The sequence below is a fragment of the Myotis myotis genome, unplaced genomic scaffold, assembly GCF_014108235.1.
Source record: "Myotis myotis isolate mMyoMyo1 unplaced genomic scaffold, mMyoMyo1.p scaffold_m19_p_20, whole genome shotgun sequence".
In the NCBI taxonomy this organism is placed as follows: Eukaryota; Metazoa; Chordata; class Mammalia; order Chiroptera; family Vespertilionidae; genus Myotis; species Myotis myotis.
Genome location: NW_023416325.1, coordinates 7,729 through 31,195, shown reverse-complemented (window position 1 = coordinate 31,195; position 23,467 = coordinate 7,729). Strand labels below are relative to the sequence as shown.

The window sequence follows — 23,467 nt, the reverse complement described above, 5'->3', positions numbered from 1 at the left end:
ATATATATATATATATATATATATATATATATATTTGATTTTTTACAGGGAGGAAGGGAGAGGGATAGAGAGTTAGAAACATCGATGAGAGAGAAACATCGATCAGCTGCCTCCTGCAAATCCCCTACTGGGGATGTGCCTGCAACCAAGGTACATGTCCTTGACTGGAATCGAACCAGGGACCATTTAGTCCACAGGCCGACGCTCTATCCACTGAGCCAAACTGGTTAGGGCTCCAACAATTCTTTTATTCCTTTTCCCCAACACAGACGTGGCCGAGGAGAAAAAAGGATGCTGCAGGAGGGCCTACGACATGTTTTGTGGCCTGGACCAGCAGAAGGGCCCCAAGATGACAAAGGAAGAGGAGGCCGCCATGAAGCTGAAGCTGACCGACACGTCCGAGAAGCCTTTGTGGAGGACAGTGGTGAACATCAACGGCATCATCTTGCTGGCCGTGGCCGTCTTCTGCCACGCGTTTTTCGCCTGAGTCCTGCCTTGGGCCGCCGACCGCTCTCGTCAAGGCCAGACTGTTTACTCTGCCCCCCCGCTAGTCCCATCCTGGGGTGTTGAGGGGGAACCAGCCGGTTGTAAATTTTGCCCAGTCGATAAATGTGTACATGTGTCATTATAGGAGAGCCGGACCAAGGTAACGAGTTTGCTGTGAACTTAGGTATTTGAGGCCAGTGTGAGACAGTCAGCTGTATGTAGCGTGTCAGAGCCGCGGGAGAAAAGTCCGCTCATTGATGGGAATGCAGACTGAGAAACAAAACCCCCGCGATGCCGGGGTCTCAGGTCCATTGGGCGTGTCCACATTGTTTGTGACCCTTGACTATTCGTTTCCAGAGTTGTGGCCTCCCTGGTTCCTGCCACTTTCTCTATCGGATCCCCCTTGTCCTTTTCCTTTTTTAAAGAAAGATTCCACTCTTCATCATACCCCTGTCAAGTTGTTTTCTTGGCACAAGAAAAATCAATCTGGTAAACTGATCAACTCATGGAAGCTGAGGGTGGGAGTTTGCTGGTCCTTATCCTGGGTGCTTGTTCTTTGAAGGAGAGAACAGGGTGGGGCGGGGGGCGGGGGGCTGAGAGTAGTTCTTACCCCAAAGCAGCACAAAGCCAGATGGAAGTATTGCTGTCACAATGGAGGCATTTTACATTTTGGAAGGTCAGAGGAAAGACCACAAAGCGGCGATCACCAACAAGGCAACCTTTCAAAAGCAGTCAGTCAAGAATAATGATACTGAGCAAACCATCCACAACTCTCAAGGCCCGTGGGGAGGGGGTGGTTAATCTTGAGTCAAGAGGATGTTCTGGTCTCCTTAAAAATGTCCACTGGGGGTGCCACGTGTTTGGGATTTCCCTCACACTGGCATTCACGGTGCCTGGAATGTTCTAGCCCCTCGGCAACGTGTGTGTGGGCTGAATGGCTAATATGGGCATTATTTATGAACACATGCTTTGTTTTGGGGTTAACCTTTTCCTGTGGCTGCACAAAGTACACTCTGGAGTGACTGTCATGCATTTCCAGGGGCCACTCTTCCTCGTGATGTGGGTGTTGACATATTGACTGAGAAGTTGACTCTGTGTCATATCCCAGAGCAAATGTGCCTCTTAGGGGGCGGGGGATCCGTCATCTCAAAGTCGCCACGCTGTCCTGAACTACTGAGACGATTAGCCTGAGATCCTCCTCCCCGTGAGCTCACGTGACCACACAGCCCTTACTCTTTCCAGTTGTCTAGACCGGCCATCACCCATTGACCAAGGTTAGGCCAGGTGGTCTCCGTTCCGGGTGGGCGTGCTCCACATATTTCGCTAAGCGGAGTGTATTTCTTGTTGAACGTGTTTGTGTCCCAGGGAGAAGGTTTAAAATGCAATGACTTTAAATAGAATTCTTTCCATTCCACCTGTGAAATCTCAACTGTATGGTAATAGAGTCTCCTGAACGTGCAGAAAAGGTCAGGATGTTAGTTAGCACGGACTGATCTCGGGCGAGCTGAGAGAAGAGCTGGGATCTGGGGCTGCACGGAGCTGAGAGTGGTCCCTGGGTGCAAAACGGCTCAGCAGGCGAAGGAGTGGCTTGCGTTTGTGGCAGGAACCCCAGAGGTCACTGTTTGCCGAGCCCTTCTGTTCCCCTAAAGCTAGGAAGGGGAGAGGGAAGCGTGGAGAGTTCCACGTGGCTGGCGCCCTCGGCTTGGTGTGGAGTGTGCGGTACTGTTGAGGTTGGAGAGGATACAGGGCCAGGGTCGACGGCTGGCGGACGGCGTGGGCACGGAGCAGCTCGATTGTCTTGGATCCCGAGTCTGGCTTTGCGAATGATTCGTCGTGTCTGTTGTGATAAATTATTTTGTTTCGACTGTGTATTTTTTTCTCTTTGGAAAAACAGGAACCTTGGTGCTTATAGTATCTACCTACCTCCTCTGGGTGCGACGCGGTCGCGTGGAAACGGGAATGGGAGATACATCCAGGAGAGATGCCGTACGCGTGTCCTATTAAACCGCATTTGGTCCCCTAATGAAAATGTATTACTTTGATAAAAATAAACACACCCAAAACCATGACTTCCAGGTTTCCTGTTCTCTAGAGGTTCTAGACCAGCCGTGGGCAAACTACGGCCCGCGGGCCGGATCCGGCCCGTTTGAAATGAATAAAACTAAAAAAAAAAAAAAAAAAAAGACCGTACCCTTTTATGTAATGATGCTTCCTTTGAATTTATATTAGTTCACACAAACACTCCATCCATGCTTTTGTTCCGGCCCTCCGGTCCAGTTTAAGAACCCATTGTGGCCCTCGAGTCAAAAAGTTTGCCCACCCCTGTTCTAGACAAATACCAACCGTGTCTGTGGGGAGCTGTGGTTGGGGTGAGATATAGATTAGGAAGCAGGCACCGAGGCCACCGAGAACAGAATAGAGCAACTTGAACAAAAGGTAGGCAAGTTCGGGAAGGACTTCTATTTCACAGTCTCCAGTAAACGCGAGGGGAGTCCCTCTACCTTCGCCGCACCATGTCCTGTGGGAACAGACTGAGCCACTGGGGTGCCCAAGGACCAATAAGTGATAAACTGGACTGGAATAATCTCAGGGTGCAGGGAAGAGCTATTTTCTTCAGACTGAAAATGGGCTATGGGGCAGAGTGATTGCTCATTTATTTATTTATTTATTTATTATTTTTAAATTTTCACCGGAGGATATTTTTCCATATATATATAATTTCAGAGAAGAAGAGAGAGATAGAAACATCAATGATGAGAGAGAATCATGGATCGGCTGCCTCCTGCACACCCCTACTGAGGACTGAGCCCGCAACTCGAGCATGTGCCCTTGACTGGAATTGAACCCAGGACTCTTCAGTCTGAGGGCTGATGCTCTATCCACTGAGCCAAGCCGGCTAGGGTGTGATTGCTTATTTTTTTAAAAAATATATTTTACTGATTTTTATTTTTTTTAACAGAGAGGAAGGGAGAGGGATAGAGAGTTAGAAACATCGATGGGAGAGAAACATCGATCAGCTGTCTCCTGCACACCTCCTATTGGGGATGTGCCTGCAACCAAGGTATATGCCCTTGACGGAATCAAACCTGGGACCTTTCAGTCCGCAGGCTAACGCTCTATCCACTGAGCCAAACCAGTCAGGGCTGTGATTGCTTATTAATGCTCAGTTTATAGAGCTGAAAAAGTCATGCCCTGTCAGGCAACATAAGCTTCTTGAACTATGGATGACTCTCAACATGTTTGACTGGTTCTGGAGGGTGCAGGTGAGTGCTGTTTAGCCTGACCCAGCCCTTTTTTTTGTTTTTGTTTTCTTGTTTAATTGATTTTTGGGGAGAGAGAGGAAGGGAGAGGGATAAAGAGATAGAAACACCAATGAGAGAGAAAGATCATCGATTGGCTGCCTCCTACACACCCCTATGGGGGATCGAGCCTGCAACCCCCCTGACCAGGAATTGAACCATGACCTCTTGGTTCCTGGGTTGGTGCTCAATCACTGAGCCACCCCGGCCGGGCCCCAGACAGTTTTGTAGTCTTAAGAGCAACTCCAAGAACAAGTAATTTGATGCAATTCATCCCAGGCTTGGAGAACTGGTGGCAAATGTTCACCTGATAAAGGGACCACTTTACACATGAAGGCTGGCAGCCCGTTCACACGCATTTCAGAATCAAAGAGCTTAGCGCAGTGGTTTTCGAGCCATAGCGCTACTACAACACAGGCTGCTGGGACGCAGCCTTAGAGTTTTCAAATCACTTGGTCTGGAGGAGGGCCTGGGAATTTGCATTTCTATCGAGCTCCCAGACCGTTTTGAAGCTGCTGATCTGGGGTGGGGGGCAACTGTGACAATTCTAAAATACACAGAACTGTACACTCTATTATTTATCTTTTAATGGAATTTATTGGGTGACATCGGTGAATAAAACCATACAGGTTTCAAGTGTGCAGCTCAAGAAAACATCATCTGCCCCCACTGCACTGTGTGCTTATCACCCCAAAGGAAGTCTCTTTCCGTCCCCATTTATCCCCCCTTTGCCTACCTCCACCTCCCCACCTCCCCCTTACCCCTCCCTCCCTCTACCCTCCCCCTTTCCCTCTGGCTATCACCACACTGTTGTCTGTGTCTATGTGTTATATGTATGTGTGTGCGTATATATATACACATATATACATATATATATTGTTTTTGCGTAACCTTTCACCTTTTTTTCACCCAGCCCCGCAACCCCCTCCCCTCTGACTGCTGTCAGTCTGTTTTATGTGCCTGAGTCTGTTTGAACTGTACACTTGAAACAGATACAGTTTATGATATGTGAGTTATATTTTAATAAAGTGGTTTAAGACAATCAATGGCTCGATATGCTAAACTTTAGTGGGGGATGAGTTTATTGAAGGCAGAAACGAATAATTTCTAAAAAGTTCATAAAAATAGTCACCACGGGCATGTCCAGCTCTCTTCCCCTCAACTACTTGGAACCATTCCTATTTTTCAAGCCCCTGAGATCAGCGAGGTGAATTCGGGGAGACAATGTCGCTGTTTTTCCGATGAGGGGGTCCTAGGCGAGGCAGAGTAGGGGGAGGTGGTCCTTCTACGTGGAAATCTCTGGAAAGAGCAGGAAGCAAGTTTGACACAGGGCAATCTATCTGATGAGCTCCATACAAAAATAATTTATTCCCAAACTCTCCTAGTTTACACACACACATATGGAGTCGGCTCACCGGCTTTCTAAATGATCAACTCTTTCTCCACTGACACAAAGGAACAGCAAACGCTAAAAGTCATGCCTAGAGTTATTGGATAAAATTAGCAACCGCGTATCTCCCTTTTGCATCACAACAAACTCTACAGGTGAAAGATCAATGCTGTCCTCTGCTTCATACATCCTCTAGTGGCCCCGGTGGGGTTCAGGCGAAATAGCCGTGAGCAAAGACGGCCACGGCCAGCAGCAGGATGGCGTTGACGTTCACCACGGTCCTCCAGAGGGGCTTCTCGGACGTGTCTGTCAGCTTCTTTCTCAGGGCTTCTTCCTCCTCTTTGCTCAGCTTGGGGCCTTTCTTCTGCAAACCGCAGAACGCCTCGTACGCTCTCCTGAAACACCCTGGCGTTTCCCCGGGCTCATCTGAACCAAAGAAAGATAAACAAATGATCACAAAGCTTGAGAAATCCGACTCCCGTCAAGGTCGTGTGGATGACGGCAAAGAATGACGACAACTACTTCTATGCCTTAGAGAAATATCCCTGCGAAAACACATAACTCCAGTTATAGAAAAATGGAGCCCGGCCAGCGTGACTCAGTGGCTGAGTGTTGACCTGTGAACCTGGAGGTCGCCGTTCGATTCTCGGTCAGGGCACAGGCCCAGGTTGCAGGCTCGATCCCCAGTAGGAGGCCTGCAGGAGGCAGCTGATCAATGATCCCCTCTCATCATTGATGTTTCTCTCTCTCCCTCTCCCTTCCTCTCTGCAATCAATAAAAACATATTAAAAGAAAAATAGAAAACTTTTGCATAGCATAGAGCCCAATAAACAGTCAAACAAGTGCCAAGCTGGGGAAAACATTTGCATCTTATATCACACAGGGTGTGATATCCTTGTAGAAATGAGTTTCTTGAACTAGAGAACATCCTACAAACAACTCCCTGTAAACACACTAGAGCGATGAATCAACAGTTCAAAGCAAGAGAGAGAGTTCTCAAACCAAAGGCAAACCAGTCATTACCTTCATCAGCATCATCAGCAGCTTCTTCCTGTCTCTGCTCTTCTGCGTCTAAATCGATTCGCTCCTCTGTCCGGTTCCGAAGAGCCCAGCACAGGCGATACAGCTGCCCAGAGACCACAGACAGACCCATGAGTGATGAACAAGTGTTTACAATAACATAACAGCACATTTACTGTACAGTGCAAAAAATCCCACAGCGTGGGAAGACATACACAACAAAGAAGAGGTCTTCTACTACACTCATTCACCAAAGCACACTATTTTACATTATTTCTGGCCCAGCTGGCGTGGCTCAGTGGTTGAGCATCGAGCTATGAACCAGAAGGTCAGGGTTCGATTCCCGGTCAGGGCACATACCCGGGTTGCGGGCTCCATCCCCAGTATGGGGTGTGCAGGGGGCAGCCAATCAGTGATTCTCTCTCATCATTGATGTCTCTCTCTCTCTCTCTCTCTCTCTCTCTCTCTCTCTCTCTCTCTCCCTCTCTCTCTTTCCCTCTCTCTCTCTCCCTCTCTTCCTCTCAGAAATCAATACAAATATATTTAAAGGAATAAAAGGAGCATATAGCTGTGACTCCTCACTCACATGCACATCAGGAATGGGTTTTGTTAGCAGGGAAACTCCCAGGATGACCACGATGGAAACTGCAAAGAGAATCATGGCGAAGTACAGGTAGTGCACGCCACAGATGATTTTGGGACAGTTACTGGCAGCCAGGCAGGTCCCTGTTCCGTAGGCAAACTCTGCAATCATACGAAACAGGCCGATCAGCAGTCCGACGATGAGACCCCAGAAGGCTCCCTGCGCGAGAAGCAAGAACAAAACCAGGGGATTTAGAGGAGAGGAGAAGCTCGTTCTAGGAGGTCATAATTACCACCCTTCCTGCTTTCTTCACTAAGCACTACACAGGGCCTGGCTGGTGTGGCTCTGTGGATAGAGCATCAGCCTCTGGATTGAAGGGTCTGGGTTCGATTCCAGTCAAGGGCATGTACCGGGCTTGATCCCCAGCCCTGGTTGGGGTGCCTACGGAGGTCACCAATTGATGTGTCTCTCTCACATTGATGTTTCTCTCTGTCTCGCCCCCTCCTTTCCACTCTCTCTAAAAATCAATGGAAAGGTATCCTTGGATAAGGATTAACAACAACAACAACAAAGAACCAATCCATGGCTAACCTTGAGGGCAAGGCCACCGAAGCAGGGAAAGATGCCAATGCGTGTGGTTGCTAGTGGCCTGTTTCCCTCCGTGGCTTGAAACACCATGATGGCACTGTTCATTCTCCAACTCGGGGCACTACAGGGACGCCCCACTTTCAGAAGTTTGAGTTACACGCCACTTTGCTTTCGCCAAAGACCTAGCTTGGTACCTGTTTTCGCTGAACGAAAGGAATTCCAAGAGGGTTTTTACTTTTATGAAAAGAAGTCGAAAAGAGGCAAAATGCAGGGGAGCCATGAGAGTGACCCCGCCAAGCTCCTTCCCCAGAACCACACCCAGCAGCTCAGCATCAGGCCGCCTAGCTTTGTGCTGTGCCTGTGAGCATCTCTGCTTCATCTTGATGTGTTCTGTGAGTCCGTTAGCAAGATGTGTCCTAATGTATCAAAAGCCTAAGAGAGGTAGGGCCCCTAGCTGGTGTGGGTCAGTGGATAGAGCGTCGGCCTGCAGACTGAAGGGTCCTGGGTTTGATTCTGTTCAGGGGCACAGGCCCGGGTTGTGGACTCGATCTCCAGTAGGGAGGCAGCTGATCAATGATTCTCTTTCATCATTGATGTTTTTCTCTCTCCCACTCCCTTTCTCTCTGAAATCAATTATATATATAAAGCTTTTTAAAAAAGCATAAGAGAGGATATTTTTGGGGGGTCTGAAATTCTCAAAAAATTTCCGTATAAATCAAGGGTACATGCCTCTTCACTTTATGCCATTTCAGCTTACGGATAACAGGGGAAACTTGTACAGTTTACTTTGACCCAAGTTTAAGTTTACCGTGACTTTTCTGTTGTACATAGATTCAAACACTTGTGACTGATTTTGTAGCATGAACAGAACTCTGATTTATGTGATACAATTTGCAGAGTTGACGGGCCTTGAGTTGTATGAATTGGGTGGAAAGGATGCATTTTCCTCCCAGCGAGAGAAAGACATTTCCCCCTACTCCAGCAGGAAAAGAAGTCCCTGCACTTCCACTCACCTGTTCATTGACTCGCTTGCAGAAGATGGCGAGCAGGAAGACAGCGGCGATGGGCGGCCCCAGGTAGCTAGAGATGGATTCTATGTAATGAAACAGCTGTCCGTTTTGAGACACTTGTACCAGCGGGACCCACAAAATGCTGATGATAATTAACAGGATGATGAACAGCCTGGGAAGCAAACAAAAGGAAGGGATGATTAAGCGGAAGCATCACTGGTACGTCCACTGTGCTTGAGTTCTTGAATGCATTCTTGGGGCCATTCATTGATTTCCCCCACCCTCTCCCCTGCCCAAGAAATTCAAGCTCCTTGAAACCTCATGCCAGGCCATTGCGTAGGACGATCTGTGAGTAAAATGCCAATAAAGCAATTGCTAGCCTATAATCAGTCATAATAGCTTCAACGATGAGATTAAGTATTCATTTATAAAAACAGTTCCAATGTCAGGGTTCGGTTAATAATTCTCTAATGCAGTTCATGCACTATAGCAATTAGAAAAAGAAACACACAGCACTAGGTCTAAGTAATCATTTGTAGGACACAGAAAGCAGACTCCTATTTTGGTCTTTTTTCCTAGCTGAGAGAAACTGAGTCAGGATGCTTTAGATTTAAATATCCTCTGTCCCAGAATGCTGAATGAACTGGCCAGAAATGCTAATTTGTGTGTTTTTGCTGCTTGAGTACTTTGGCAGGTAGAAGGAATTGGTTAAAATATTGAGATGCAGCAAAAATCTATTCGGTTTTGCTCCTGGGGGTCAGGAGCAAAACCAAATAGGTTCACTTTTTAAAACTTTGCAATATTCTTCTGTGCTTGTGATATGAATAAACAGATAATAATAATTTACGGGACTCTCTGTAAAAGGCCATGGCTTGTCTGTGCTCACCGGAAACAGAAAGGTGGGAGTCGGGGGAACCGGGGACAAGCATTTGGGCGGGAGACTGAGGCACAGGGCCTCACTTAAGCTCTACAAAACTTCTGCAACCTTGCAATGACTAAGCGTGATAAACCACGGGCGGTCCGAGCACAGGGTCCAGAACACAGTAAAGATTCAAGAAATAACACCTCCTATCGTCGTTGTCATCATCATCCGAAAGCAAACGGTGTGTGTCCTGTGCTCTCTTATCTTCAGCTGTTTTCAGCTGTTTGCTGTCACATGCAGAATAAAATCCAAAGTCCTCTTATGGCCGGAATAGCCCTGCGTGATCTCCCGACCCCCACCTTTCTGATTTTGTTTCCTATCGCTCTCACGGGCCAGCCTCACCCCTTGCTGTCCTCACACACCCCCCACACGTGACTGTGGAGGACTGCAGGCAGCACTGACTGCTCCTCCGCACTGAGCCTCCGGGGTCCCCCCACACTCTCCCCAGGGCTCTGCTCAAAGGCACTTCTTCCGTGAGGACCCCCTGAGCACCGTGTTAAGTTAGTCCCCATCCTTTAATCCTGCTCTAATTTTCTTCCTAGCGTTTTTTAAAATATATTTTTATTGATTTCAGAGAGGAAGGAAGAGGGAGAGAGAGAGAGAGAGATCAATGATGAGAGAGAACCATTGATCGGCTGCCTCCTGCACGCCCTCCACTGGGGATCGAGCCCACAACCTGGGCATGTGCCCTGACTGTGAATCAAACCTGTGACCTCCTGGTTCATAGGTGGATGCTCAGCCACTGAGCCATGCCGGCTGGGCATCTTCCTAGCATTTTTTGTCACCATATATAGAATATATTTATGATCTATCTTCCCCACCAAGGCATAAATCCCATGAAGCATGAACTTATTTTTCATATATATGCCATTTTTTTCATATTTGTATTCCTGGAGATAGTAGGCATTTAATAAGATAGAGAGGAAAAGAGAAACTCATTAACAGATCATTGAGACTTAGAGGGGACTCATAACCAAGATCGTTGACCCATCCGTGGACTACTGCATCTTGGACCTACTGAATTCTAGCCCAACACTTTCTACCACAGAAATACAGAGGCCTATGGTCTTCCTCTCCTGTAGCGTTTATTTAGAGTCACGATCTGGACCAACCGAGCCCTCGGAATTTCTCCAAGTGCTTCATTTACCAAAGCGATTATTACTATCTTCAGCAACGCACCGTCTTTTAAAGAGGTGGTTAGTTTCTCTTGACGCCCCATTTTTAATGAACGCAGTTGGTAAACTCATCTGTGGTAGTGTGTGGAGGTCCCTCATCTGTTACTTCCTGCCTGTGATATGCATGGAAACTTCTAGAGATGATGCCTTAACCTGTGAGAGTAGATGGAAACTTTAGGCCCCATGAAAGACATTGATGGGATTTCACGAAGATGTGGTTGGGAGCGGGTGTGACAGGAGGAATAAAGAGACAATCAAAGGCATTTGGAAATCTGAAAAAGAAACTATTTCCTTGCCCTAACCGGTTTGGCCCAGTGGATAGAGCGTCGGCCTGTGGACTGAAGGGTCCCAGGTTCAATTCCGGTCAAGGGCATGTACCTTGTTTGCGGGCACATCCCCAGTAGGAGGTGTGCAGGAGGCAGCTGATCGATGTTTCTCTCTCATCGATGTTTTTAACTCTCTATCCCTCTCCCTTCCTCTCTGTAAAAAATCAATAAAATATATTTTTTAAAAAAAGAACAAAAGAAACTATTTCCTTGGTACGTATGGCCCCAAATTTCGTATCTAGAAAGAGATAGAGTTGGGTTAAATATCCTCTAATGGTCCTTTTCCCACTTCAGAACTCTATGAGTAGTTTCTCTGAATCCCCAAATGAGGAGGCTCTATTTCACTTCGATGTCTCTACCTTTGCAGAGAAATTTAAGACAGAAACCAGGGTTCTCTCACCTCCCAGCGATCAGGAGCTCCCTCTCCGAGGCCTGCTTCCGGATCTTCGTGTAGAGGTCCATGGTGAAGAGGGTGCTGGCGCTGTTGAAGATGGAGGTCAGGGAGCTCATGAGAGATGCCAACATGACTGACAGCATCAGGCCTCGCAGCCCTGCGGCCGGAAGAGGAGGCAACCACGAGTTAGGAACTGGACGCCATGAGCTGTGATCACTTGCCAACCAGAGGGCCATTCAAAGGTAAAATGTCATACAGACTGTTTACTAACTGATGTGCCCATGGATACATGCCATCGTCTAGCATTTTCTGCATATTTCCTGGTGATTCTCAGAATTATTGACAAGTAAAAATTGCATGTATTTAAGGTGTACGACATGATGTTTTGATAGATACATCATGTGAATGGTTACCACAATCAAGCTAATTAACCCAGTCATCACATCACATAGTAACTAATACCTTGTTTTGTTGTGAGAATACTTGAGATCTATTTTCTTAATAAATTTTAAGTACACAAGACATTATTATTAACTGCAGTCTTTATGCTGTGGTCTCCAGAACTTACCCATATTATAACTGAACATGTGTACCCTTTGACCAATATATTCCTATTTCCCCATTCCCCATCCCCTGGCAACCACCATTCTACTTCTCTGTTTCTTTAGATTCCACATATAAGTGACATCATGCAGTATTTGTCTTTGAGAGGGATACATCGATTGGTTGCCTCCCACACTCACTGGGAGCAGTGACTGGGGGCGGGGATGGAACCTGCAACCCAGGTACGGGCCCTAAACTGGGACTCAAACCTGAGACCCTCTGGTTCATAGGCCGATGCTCTAACCATTGAGAAACACCAGCCAGGGCCCATCACACTTTCTTTACCCATTTACCTGAGCAGGACATTTTCTTACCGTCAGGCATCAGTTCCATCACCAGCATTGGGTAGGCATAATTAGTGCAGCCGACTTCAGTGCCACAGTGTTTCACACACTCAGAGGGGACAACACAGGCCACCTTCTCTGAAGAGGAATTCAGATAAGTGTTCAGTGAGTGGGGCCCAAACAGGTAAGACCTACAACCATTGGCCGCAGAGACAAGTGGGAAGGTCATGAGTTAGAGGAAAGACGTTTGCCTGGAAATTGAGGCTCAACTTTGAACTGCAGGCAATTGATCTGCTTCCTCTTTGGCTAGAATGCACCTTTCCAAGTGTCACAGCTGTAGCTCTCCTGGCACTGGCCTGTGGTGCAGGCTCCGCCTTGGGATGTGGCCCAGCTAGAGCATTAGAGCATTAGAGGGAGCGATTCCCCCTCCAGAAAAGCTGCAAGAGCATACGTCCTCCCAGGAGCACAGAACTCCACAGATCAAACAGCAGCAACACAGCACTCAGGCAGCTGGTCCTGTGTGCAATCATTCCGCCAGCGTCTTTCTCCCACATCTAAGAAGAGGTGCCACGTGTGATGTTGGGGTGACTGCCGCTGTGGGATGATGCCTCACTCATTGTGGCAGTTGCACAATACCTTGCTGATATTTTAGCTAAAATGACATTATGAAAACAGATAGAAAAACGGTATATAAAAAGCCACCCAGAATTCTAACACCTTCGTACAAGGGCTTCTCTTAGTTTATTATTCCTTTCTAATCCTTTTCCGGAAAGAAATGTGTTTATGGCACAACTACGGTCATTGTTGCGGTGATATTTTATAGTCTGCTGTTTACATCCAACATGATGATGTCAGTATTGCCCCAAGATTTGAGATAGTGAACAATCCTGTCTTTGGCTACTCCCTGGATATCTATCCGTTCTTTATTGCTGTAGACAACACCAGAATGTTGCAATAAGCAGGAATGTTGCTCACTTGATTCTCCTCTTAACAGGTTTTCAGGAAAATAAACACGTTTTCTCCAGGCCCAGTTGTGAAAACATGAAATGAGGTTAGTGCTATCTGATGGATTGTCCTAATAAACACCAGCGGTCTCGGATTAGGCAAGAAATATTCTGTGTTTCCTTCACTCCTCACAATACATTTTTTAACAAAAGAAAAAATGTCAGTTTATTTTTATTTATTTATTTTTGTTAATCCTCACCTGAGGGTATTTTTCCATTGATTTTTTTAGAGAGAGTAGAAGAGAGAGGGAAAGACAGAGAGAAACATCGATGTGAGAGAAACACATCGATGGGTTGCCTCCCTGCACGTGCCCCGACCAGGGCCCAGGCTGGGGAGGAGCCTGCAATGCCCTTGACCAGGATCAAACCCGGACCCTTTGGTCTGCAGGCCAATGCTCTATCCACTGAGCCACATTGGCGAGGGCATAATAAAGATTTTTAAGGGAGATTTTCAACATTAGCAGTTACTCTTAGCTGCCTTAAAACATCTTAAAACCACGATTCATAATTCAAGCATAAATGGTGGGAGCTTATGGCTCCGGACTTGCCTGTGTACAGGATGCGGCTGATCATTCCTGGCATCACCATGAGGAACATGGGCAGCAGCTTCAGGTACCCACACATGATGCAGGCGGCCTTCACGTGGGACATGTCCTTGCCGGAGAGGCAGCGCTGCACGATGACCTGCCGGGAGAACACGCCTCGTCATGGGACAGCCGGAGGACACATACGGGAGGGGAGCGCCTCTTCAGGGACTAGCGTGCCAATGAGAAGTGGGACGGTGACGAGAGAAGAATGAGCTTCGGAGGAAAATCCGGATTTGGATCCCCGCTCCTCCCACATGAGCATTTGACTTCTGTGAGTTTCAGGTTTCTCATCTGTAAATAGGGTTCTTTCTTTCTTTTTGTAAAAAAGTATATTGATATTGACGACAGAGAGGAAGGGAGAGGGAGAGAGAGATGGAAACATCAATGATGAGAGAGAATCATGGATCAGCTGCCTCCTGCACGCCCCCTACTGGGAATCGAGCCTGCAACCCGGGCATGTACCCTGACCCGGAACCGAACCCGGGACCCTTCAGTCCGCAGGCTGACGCTCTATCCACTGAGCCAAACCGGCTAGGGCGAAGTGTTTGACTTTTTAAATGGTGAAACTAGATGATTTTCTAGAAGAAGAAAAAGAACAGCATAAAGGTATTCACACATACACTCACGCACACACACACATGCACACACACACACGCATACACACTCAGTCACATATACAGTCACACACACTCAGTCATATACACACTCAGTCACACACACACACGCACACGCTTTACCTGATCTGTGCACCAGTACCACGCAGCCACGATGGTCATTCCTATGATCATTCCCGGCCACGGAATGTCCCCGGTGACAGCATCTCGGAAAATGTGGAAGGAGTCTGGCCGAGGAGTGTAGCACGCGGGGCTAATTGTCAGGTTGTCCCCTTCGACTATGGACGGGATGGCGTTCATATACTTCTCCGTAAAACTCTCATAGCCTCCGACTTCGGCAAATGCTGCAACGGCATCGGATACAAGGCAGTGTTCCCCAGAAACGTGAGACACCCATTTCCCTAACGACCCCTCCGTGGTGGGAGGCACTCCGGCACCTCCCATCGGCCTGGTCGTGTTCTCAGGACCCTTCTCTCGGATCCACAGTCCCTTGACTTCCACCCCCACGGCCCCGTTCACACGGCCATCACTTACCAAACCCCATGAGGATGAACGAGCCGATCAGCATGATGATGGTCTGGAGGGTGTCGGTGTAAATAACCGAGGCCAAGCCGCCTGTGGAGAGAAGAAAAGAGCCAGGGTGTTTGACTCAGGTGCCCTCCCCTACTTGCCTTCGCCTTTAGGTTCTCTTCTACCCAAACCCCTGAAGTGACTCAGCAGAAAACAGATCGGAAGCTCCTGGTGGCATCATCATCATCTCCTTGGAAGGTACGTGTCTCATTGGTGCTCCTGTCTTCCTTGCCTTGCCTCCACTCAACGTTGCTATCAATTATGGTAGAGTTCTACCTTTGTGTGCGCTTTTGAATATTAAGTAGGGGGAAAGGCCAGATTTTAATATCATGAAAATCTCCCATAACAACCCCTCAGTTTGCGCTATTTAGCACAGGATACCTGCTCTAAAGAACTGGGCGAAGCCATTTCTGTTCGAGCGTTGGAACATATCATTGTTTCATTAGTGGAATACCGTATATTACTGTTGACCCACGTTTTGCGGCAATGTCGTATAACCACCACCACCAATAACAACATCTCTTTCAACTCTAGACTCCCTGGGCGCTTAGCCACCAAGTCAGAGTCAGAAAGGAGAATCCAACATTTCTTTTATGAGAGGGTCTCGGGGAAACAAGATGGAGCCTGCAAACAGGGGATCCAGGCCCTCACCTCTCACTGACTCTGAAACACGCGCTCATGGCATAACGTGGTTCCGGAACTGTCTTGCTTGTGCAGCTTTGATCTCTTCTTTATTTTTTTCCAGCGGAGCTGGGCGAGTTTACTGTGCGTCAGCTGGTGTGCGTGAGACACCCCACCAATGTGTCTGGTTCATGGAAACCTGTGTGGATTGCCGCCACATACCTTCTCCCCACAATCAACCCTCCGCTCCAGCCCCCCTTTTCTGATGCTGCCTCTCAGGGCCCCCATCATGCTCAGGTATTCATCTGGGCCCTGCCGTGGGTTTGCCCGTCTCATGTCTGAGCTGCCGTGCCATCCTGGCCTCCCGTGGGTGTGACACACTGAATTCCAGATGCCAGTCTGGATACGCAACGCATCGTTGAGCCCAAATAGCGTCTCCCTGTCCCACCCATCACATCGTTATCCTGGATCAAGGTGATCATAACTGATACAGGGCCCGCTTTCCTGTGCTCTGGCTGTGTTTCTAGGCTGCGCCTGACTCTGAGCGGAATAAAGGGAGAGCCTTACCTTGGCAGCGACAAGGCTAACGCTCAGGTGACACGAGCAGAAGGTAGCATGGCCGAGCTAAGCACGCAGTGGACTCACCAGTGATCGTGTAGATGGCGGTGATAGCCAAGAGGATGAAGATCGCCAGGTAGAGGTCCAGCCCCAGGGCCAGCTTGATGAATATGGCTCCGGAGAATATGTCTGACTATAATGAGACAGGCAGGGCCATCAGCCCATAGCTTCAATCCCTCTCTTTTTTTTTTAAAGTTTATTTTTATTGATCTCAGAGAGGAAGGGAGAAGGAGAGAGATAGAAGCATCAACGATGAGAGAGAATCACTGATTGGCTGCCTCCTGCATGCCCCACACTGGGGATTGAGCCTGCAACCAGGGCATGGGCCTTGTCCGGGAACCGAACCATGACCTCCTGGTCCATAGGTCGACACTCAACCACTGAGCCACATTGTCCGGGCCCTTAGCTTCAATCTCTTTGCCTATCTCTCCTTCCATTGAACTCCCCTAGCCCAACTCCAACCCTGGCAAAATCCAGTTTCCCACTTACTCTGTGCCTGCACCTAGGGATGTTTCTTCTGTGTTTCTAACTAACATGCTTACATGCCATTTCCCATGTTTTTGTTATGTTTTGGTTTCGAGTGAGGTGAGGGGAAGGGATACGGGGGCAGGATTCAGGATCTGAAGCAATAGAGGCAGATTCCTTTGGAGAACCTGGGTTCGGAAGGGGTGTCACAGGAGATGGGAGATGTTTTCCTCCCTAAGATTTGAAATGAAACCTGGGGCAGGAGGACTGGGGAGGCTGTCCTGTCCTCACTCCTCATCGTGATCGGTTTAACCAGTAACCAGGACCCAATCTGTTATCAGAGTGTAATAGCAAGAGTGCACAGAAGGTTGTGCGTAAGATTAATCATTATTAATAGCACTTAAAACACGACCTTGTAGGTAAGGATGGACTCCTGCTACTGTACCTTCTCAGCCAACCACAGACCCTGCACAGTCAGTCACACACATGCCCCTGACCTTCCTGCTCCTCCAGTCAGCTCCCATCATTCCATCTCGCCCCTGCCCCCCAACCGGGATCCTTCTGCCACCGGAGGCTGCATCCCGTGGGCCCCTTCGGCCACTCGCATTCTGCACAGCGCCTGGTTCATGCCCTGGAGGATGTCAAAGCTGTAGAGGTCAGAGCCAGGGGAGGCCTGGGAGGTCACTGAGCCCCGCCCACTGGGGAACATGGCGAGCCCCTCGCTTCCCTTGGCCCCTCCTCTTTCCTGGCCTGGGGGTTGTGTAATCCCCCAGCACCCCATGCAGATGACTTCCATTCCCACCCGCTTTCCTGGGCATCCACAGCATGCCTTCCGTGCTTGTCCACACACTCCACTCAAGCTCACGCTGAGTATATCTGCAGCTATTATCATAAAGTACTAACAATCTTATAGTTAAATTGTTTTTATTTAAGTGCGTTTTTTATGTTAATCCCCACCAAAGGATATTTTTCTATTAATTTTTATTTTATTTTTAAAATATTTTTTTATTTATTTTAGAGAGGGAGAGAGAGAGAGAAACATCAATGATGAGAGAGAATCATTGATTAGCTGTCTCCTGCATGCCCCCTATTGGGGATCGAGCCTGCAACCCAGGCATGTGCCCTGACTGGGGATCGAATGCGGGACCCTTCAAGCTGAAGGCTGATGTTCTATGCACTGAGCCAAACCGGCTAGGGCTTTGTATTGATTTTTTAGGAGAGAGCAGAAGGGAGGGGGAGAGACACAGAGAGAGACACACACATCGATTGGTTGCCTCCTGTACATGCCCCAACCGGAGCCAGGGAAGGAGCCTGCAACTGAGGTACGTGCCCTTGACTGGATTTGAACCTGGAACCCTGTGGTCCACGGGCTGATGAGCCACACTGGCTCAGGCTCTGGTTAAATTCTTAACTCCTTAACCATGTGGTGAACTCCTAGCGCACAGGGATCCTCGCTCCCCCGGGCTCGGAGCGCCACATGCACAGGAAGCGCTGGGAGATGCTCACGCTGCACCTGGCGGGCTCAGCCCCTCATCGGAGCAGCTGGCTCACTTCCAGCCCCGACTCCGCTCAACAGCAGAGCGATCGGGGAGTCAGCTTCCTCCCTCAGGAGCGGCCCAGACTCTGCACCCCGGGCCATAACCTCATGAGTCACTGATGTGCCAGCAGCAAGCCGTTACTCTGTCTTTGTTTTCTACACGTGCTGCTGACTCTTCAAACTCCTCTCTGCTTTCCTCGGTGATTATCTCCAAGGAATTTAATTTAAAAAAACCACACACACACACACACACACACACACACCACCACCAACAACAACTTTAGAGTTCTTTTAACACATATTTGTGAAGTATATTGTGTAGGGGCAGCTTTAGATTAAAAAAAAATAAAAATCAAGGGCCCTGGCTGGTGTGGTGCAGTTGGTTGGGTGCCATCCCATATACTTAGAGGCTGCCGGTTCGATTCCTGGTCAAGGGCGCAGGCTTGGGCTGCGGGTTCGACCCCCAAGGTGGGGCGTGCAGGAGGCAGCTGATCCATGATTCTCTCTCATCATTGTTGTTTCTCTCTCTCTCCCTCTCCCTTCCTCTCAGAAAGCAATACAAGGATATATAATTTAAAAGCGGTCTTGCAAAGCTTAACACGCCAGGAGCACGGACTCACCGAGATCCTCAAAGCCACGCAGATGAAGAGGGAGAGGACGGAGAGGTAGATCTGGAGCCGCTTCCCCCCGAAGCGCTTCTTGAGGTACTCGGGCATGGTCATCACCTGCGGAGACAGGCAGGGCTCACTGGCCCAGCTCATTCGGTCCCTCCGCACTCACCGAGCACGCGGGCGGGCAGGCCGGTGGCGCCTCGGGAAACCGAGGGGAGGGAGGCATCGTCTCTCGGGAAAGCAGCAAAGCCGGGTGGACACGGGCGCTGGGATCGGACAACCTTGGGACGGGCTCGCAGCGCCCACACTGACTAGAAATGTAACATTTAGCGAGTGACCCTCTCCCTGGACTCCACGCTTCTCATCTGTAAAGTAGGGTTTTCATGGGACGGTAGATGTAAAATTCCCGCGCCATCGCCAAATGCACGGCAAACGCTCGATGGATAATTTTTATGATTTTCACACTGTCATGTGACAGTCTAGTTAAAACATTACTTGCAGCCTAGCCGGGTGCAGCTCAGCGGTTGAGCATCGACCCAGGAACCAGGAGGTCACCGGTTTGATTCCCGGTCAGGGCACAGGCCCGGGTTGTGGGCTGGATCCCCAGTGTGGGGCGTGCAGGAGGCAGCCGATCCATGGTTCTCTCTCATCATTGATGTTTCTCTCTCTCTCTCCCTCTCCCTTCCTCTCTGAAGTCAATAAAAATATGTTAAAAAAAAAACCATAAAAAGGCCCAGAGAGACAGAGCAGGCGGAAGGGAAGCCACCACGGCTGCGGTACATCCTACCCTTCATCACAAATGAAACTCCTTTACAAGTGTCAGAATAGCACGGATCAGGAGGCAGGAAAATGCCCCGAGTTGGGGAGGACGTGGGCGAGTGGGAGCCCTCACGGCAGGGAAGGCCTGGGAGCAGGTGGCCGAGCCGTTCGCAGGAGCAGCCCGGCAGCAGGCAGTGGCTCTGGGTCATTGTAAATCCAGAGACCAGGGACAAACGGTCTCAGCCAGGTCTCCCGGCTGAGCAGGGAGAATGAGCGTGTAAATGGATGCCGACCAGGCGTGCCCACAGCCCCGCGGGTACTCACCCCTGCCTTGATGTATATGGGGACAAAGAACCAGCCGAGCACCAGCAACAGCACCAGGGCCTGCAGGAAGCCAAGCAGGGAGGGTGGCGTCAGAGAGGCCTGGCCTGGGGGCCGTGTCGTCTCACGGCCTCGGAGTCTGCGGCAAGTCCTCCCTGACTGTCATCGCCCATGATGTCACTTACATTCCACTCAAAGACTGCGGTGGCGATGCCCGAAGCCGCCCCGGTGCCCGCCAGCCCCACGAAGTGGCCGCTGCCGATGTTGCTGGCGAAGAGGGAGGCGCCCATCTGGAATCCGAGAGCACAGACGCGGGTCAGAGTTAACAGACTCCAATCAGGCTTCCGAACCGCAGGGACACGTGGCGGTGTTCCCATGGCTACCCCTGAGGCCAGGAGCCCGCACACCACAGCCCGTGGGCTGAACCCGGTGTCCGTAGGGTTGGTGCGCCAAAGGTATTTCTTCCGTTTTTGAATGGTTAACAAGAAAACTAGCCCAGCGGGCGTGGCCCAGTGGTTGAGCATCAACCTATGAACCAGGAGGTCACGGTTCGATTTCCGCCAGTCAAGACACATGCCCGGGTTGTGGGCTTGATCTCCAGTAGGGGGCGTGCAGGAGGCAGCTGATCAATGATTCTCTCTCACCATTGATGTTTCTCTCCCTCTCCCTCTCCCTCTCCTTCTCTCTCTCTCCTTCTTCTCCCTCCCTCTCTGAAAAAAAACAACAAAAGATGAGCACACCCAATGTTTTCTTTACTCTTACACACACACACACACACACACACACACACACACACACACACACACACTTCATCTCCCGGAAGCTCTGCCCACTCACCGGCCACCAGACCATGTCCCGGCCAGCCAGGAAGAAGCCCCCAACGGTGCCCCGGTTGGTCTTCAGCATGGCCTGCGCGGAGGGAAGACGTGGGTCAGACCACAGCCGCTGCACCAAGGTGCCCCCGGGGCCAGGTCACGGTGCCGATGAAACGGACCCTTTCCAGGTCCCCAGAAGAGAGAAACGTTCTCCTGGAGACTGCCAGGTAGCACTGACTTTTAAAGGATCAAACCAGAAACCCGGGGACTTCCGGGATGATATTCCTCAACGTTCGTCCTAACTGCTCTGGTTGGTTTCATTTAGGAAGACATTGGGGAGATAGCTGTAATGCTGCCCACAGTACGAAACAGGAAAACGCTGTGAGTGAGGTGTCTCTGAAGCTGCGTGTGGAAGGAAGTCCGTAGCCTTCAATCCGTTACCAAAAGAAAGAAGGGGCATCAGTGAACTCAGCATCCAACTCAACTGTGGTAGAAAGTGAGAAAATAACAAAGGGAAATAAGAGAAGTGAGATAAGAAAAACCATGGCGCCCGGCCAGCATGGCTCAGCGGTTGAGCATCGACCTATGAACCAGGAGGTCACAGTTCGATTCCCGGTCAGGGCACAGGCCCGGGTTGGGGGCTCGATCCCCAGTGGGGGACGCGCAGGAGGCAGCCGATTCATGATTCTCTCTCCTCATTGATGTTTCTATCTCTCTCTCCCTCTCCCTTCCTCTCTGAAATCAATAAAAAGATATTAAAAAATAATGCTGTTATTCAATCTGCCGTGTGCTGGAGATGCTAAACAGATGAAGCCTGGAGTCCCTAGGGCTGGCCCCGGGCACAGGACGGGGTGGTTAGGAGAAGAGAGTCAGCCAGTGTCAGCATTACTGATGTCGCCCTGGCCGGTTTGCTCAGCGGATAAAGCCTTGGCCTTCGGACTGAAGGGTCCCAGGTTCAATTCCAGTTAAGGGCACGTGCTTGGGTTGCGGGTTCGATCCCCAGTAGGGGGTGTGCAGGAGGCAGCCGATCCATGATCCTCTCTCCTCATTGATGTTTCTATCTCCCTCTCCCTCTCCCTTCCTCTCTGAAATCAATAAAGATATATTTAAAAAGAAGAAGAAGAAAGTGATTCTGAGAGGAGGACAATGACATCGGTGACAGCTGTGAATGTTCTCAGCTTTGTCACTTTTCCCTCCCTTAGATGTTTCACCCCAAGCCACGCGCACCCCCCCAAACCGCCTCTGGGCTCCTACGTACCCACAGCCCGACAGCCATCACCACCACGAAGTAGATGACAATGACGGAGATGTCGGCGGCGTTTCGGATGCGCTCTGACATCTCGGGGGGGCCCGGGGTCCCGGTCACAGTGCTGGGGCTCACGGTGCTGGCCATGGCTGCGGGCGGTGCTGTCCCCATGCCCAGGAGGGGCCCTCTCCTTATATGAGCTCTGGGTTAATCATCAGCCTCGGGCAGGTGGGGCGTGCTATCAGGACCGGCTCCTGGGCACGGGACCTTTAACCCTTCTCTGATGTCCTGAGACCCTGGCCCTCCAGCGGGCAGAGCTGGTCGGACGGCGTGTGGGAATGAGGGTGAGATTGGAGGTGCAGAGTGGGGTGCTCCCTGCGTGGAAAGACAGGGTCTGTAAGAAGATGTGGCCAGGTTGGGTGAGGATTAGGGAGCGATGACAGGGGACAAGGAGGAGAAGGACAGAGGTGAAAGGGCCAGAAAAGAATCAGTAGGGACAGCGGGTAAGAGTCCCTCACGGATCAGATAAGACTCCTGACCAAGGAATTACAACTTCGAAAGTGAAACTGCCCGGCCGGCGTGGCTCAGAGCTTGAGCATCCACCTATGAACCAGGAGGTCACTGTTCCATTCCCGGTCAGGGCACGTGCCCAGATTATGGGCTCGACCCCCAGTAGGGGGCCTGCAGGAGGCAGCGGATCCATGATTCTCTCTCATCATTGATGTTTCTAGCTCTCTTTCTTCCTCTCCTTTCCTCCCCGAAATCAATTAAAAAATATTTTTTAAAAAAGAAAGTGAAGTGAATTATGCAATCCATGGGTCCCAAGGCACCGCCATATTCTTCTGGAACAAGTAATCTAAATTGGCTTGATATGACACAGCAGGAAAAGGTGGAAGGAAAGAGATAAACCCAGGGAAGAGCTGGCAGGCCTCTGTGCTCACTGCCGATATGCCTCCCAGCAGAAGCACCTCGCCTGTGCCCTCTTGGTTTCGACTGGGCCTGAGCCTGGCAGAGGCATTTCCCCCGCTGTTTTTATGTCTCCCCTGGCGACAACCTGTAAGGACCCTCCTGCCCGCTTCCGAGATTGGGTCCTAAAGCAGCGGCCCCGTGAGGAGCCTTCGACTGCTGCCACGTCCTGGTGACGCCGGCTTACTGTCCCCTTCAGCTCGTTGGTTTATGAGACTTGATGCCTGCTCCCCTCTGCTCCCCTCCTTTATGAATATCTGGCTGCCTGTGCTAACAGGATGAGACGTGGTCATTATGGTGATCTGTTAGGACCCTTTGCCCAGGATGGGCTGACTCATGGCAGGTGTAAGGGTGTCAGGGTGTCAGGGTGTCTGTCAGGGACAACATCTTCTGTAGGAGGAGGAGCAGCCACAAAGAAACATGGTGTGGCCCCACAACAAAAGCCTCCAAGAAGTGTGAAACCCAGAAATGTGAGAAATGTGGAGGGAAAAAGTGACCTCGCAGCGTGATCTGAGCATAAATCCCTCACTCAGCGCCTGGTGGTGGGTAGTCATACCCCAGGCGTATACATCCTTTAGTAAAAGAATTACCTTTGGCTCTAACCGGTTTGGCTCAGTGGATAGAGCGCTGGACTGCAGACTGGAGGGTCCCAG

The 23,467-nt window shown here is 49.9% G+C and overlaps 2 protein-coding genes and 2 long non-coding RNA genes across 9 annotated transcripts in view; 3 read left to right on the top strand and 1 right to left on the bottom strand.

The window, feature by feature from the left end:
• Nucleotides 1-2,555, top strand: part of SLC5A1 (solute carrier family 5 member 1) — a 38,705-nt gene extending 36,150 nt beyond the window's left edge. For both annotated transcript variants that reach the window (XM_036353533.1, XM_036353532.1), the window contains one exon: nucleotides 270-2,555. In XM_036353533.1, the coding sequence (XP_036209426.1) occupies nucleotides 270-487 (218 nt within the window). In that variant the 3' untranslated portion in view covers nucleotides 488-2,555. The remainder of the gene's footprint in view (nucleotides 1-269) is intronic.
• A 2,831-nt stretch (nucleotides 2,556-5,386) lies between these two features.
• LOC118678433 (solute carrier family 5 member 4) lies at nucleotides 5,387-22,211 on the bottom strand. The gene is made up of 15 exons (XM_036354124.1): nucleotides 21,861-22,211; nucleotides 20,625-20,696; nucleotides 19,973-20,077; nucleotides 19,791-19,850; nucleotides 18,717-18,821; nucleotides 16,122-16,227; nucleotides 14,820-14,900; nucleotides 14,409-14,629; nucleotides 13,633-13,768; nucleotides 12,111-12,218; nucleotides 11,200-11,350; nucleotides 8,380-8,548; nucleotides 6,782-6,997; nucleotides 6,199-6,301; nucleotides 5,387-5,601 (listed from the first exon to the last, which is right to left on the bottom strand). Exons 1-15 carry the CDS (start codon nucleotides 22,017-22,019, stop codon nucleotides 5,387-5,389), a joined length of 2,007 nt encoding a protein of 668 aa, XP_036210017.1. The 5' UTR covers nucleotides 22,020-22,211.
• On the top strand, nucleotides 7,229-14,037 carry LOC118678436. 2 transcript variants are annotated; one of them, XR_004974902.1, is made up of 4 exons: nucleotides 7,229-8,595; nucleotides 11,167-11,435; nucleotides 13,075-13,131; nucleotides 13,643-14,037. It is a non-coding gene; the product is annotated as an uncharacterized LOC118678436 (long non-coding RNA). The 2 variants fall into 2 exon arrangements; XR_004974901.1 differs by lacking the exon at nucleotides 13,643-14,037 and having other exon boundaries at nucleotides 13,075-13,331.
• On the top strand, nucleotides 14,286-21,275 carry LOC118678434. Of its 4 annotated transcripts, none has more exons than XR_004974897.1 (3): nucleotides 14,286-15,053; nucleotides 15,601-18,296; nucleotides 18,647-21,275. It is a non-coding gene; the product is annotated as an uncharacterized LOC118678434 (long non-coding RNA). The 4 variants fall into 4 exon arrangements; XR_004974899.1 differs by having other exon boundaries at nucleotides 14,286-15,773; nucleotides 16,004-18,296; XR_004974898.1 differs by having other exon boundaries at nucleotides 14,286-16,170; nucleotides 16,979-18,296.
• Nucleotides 22,212-23,467: the final 1,256 nt, after the last annotated feature.

Bases quoted from the DNA above. Each gene is read 5' to 3' on its own strand.
- LOC118678433 (XM_036354124.1), bottom strand. From the start codon at position 22,019: ATGGGGACAGCACCGCCCGCAGCCATGGCCAGCACCGTGAGCCCCAGC. The intron at 18,822-19,790 runs GTGAGTACCCGC...CTGTCTCCGCAG, and splicing joins CCATATACATCAAGGCAGGG to GTGATGACCATGCCCGAGTA. The intron at 13,769-14,408 runs GTAAAGCGTGTG...TTCTCCCGGCAG, and splicing joins GGTACTGGTGCACAGATCAG to GTCATCGTGCAGCGCTGCCT.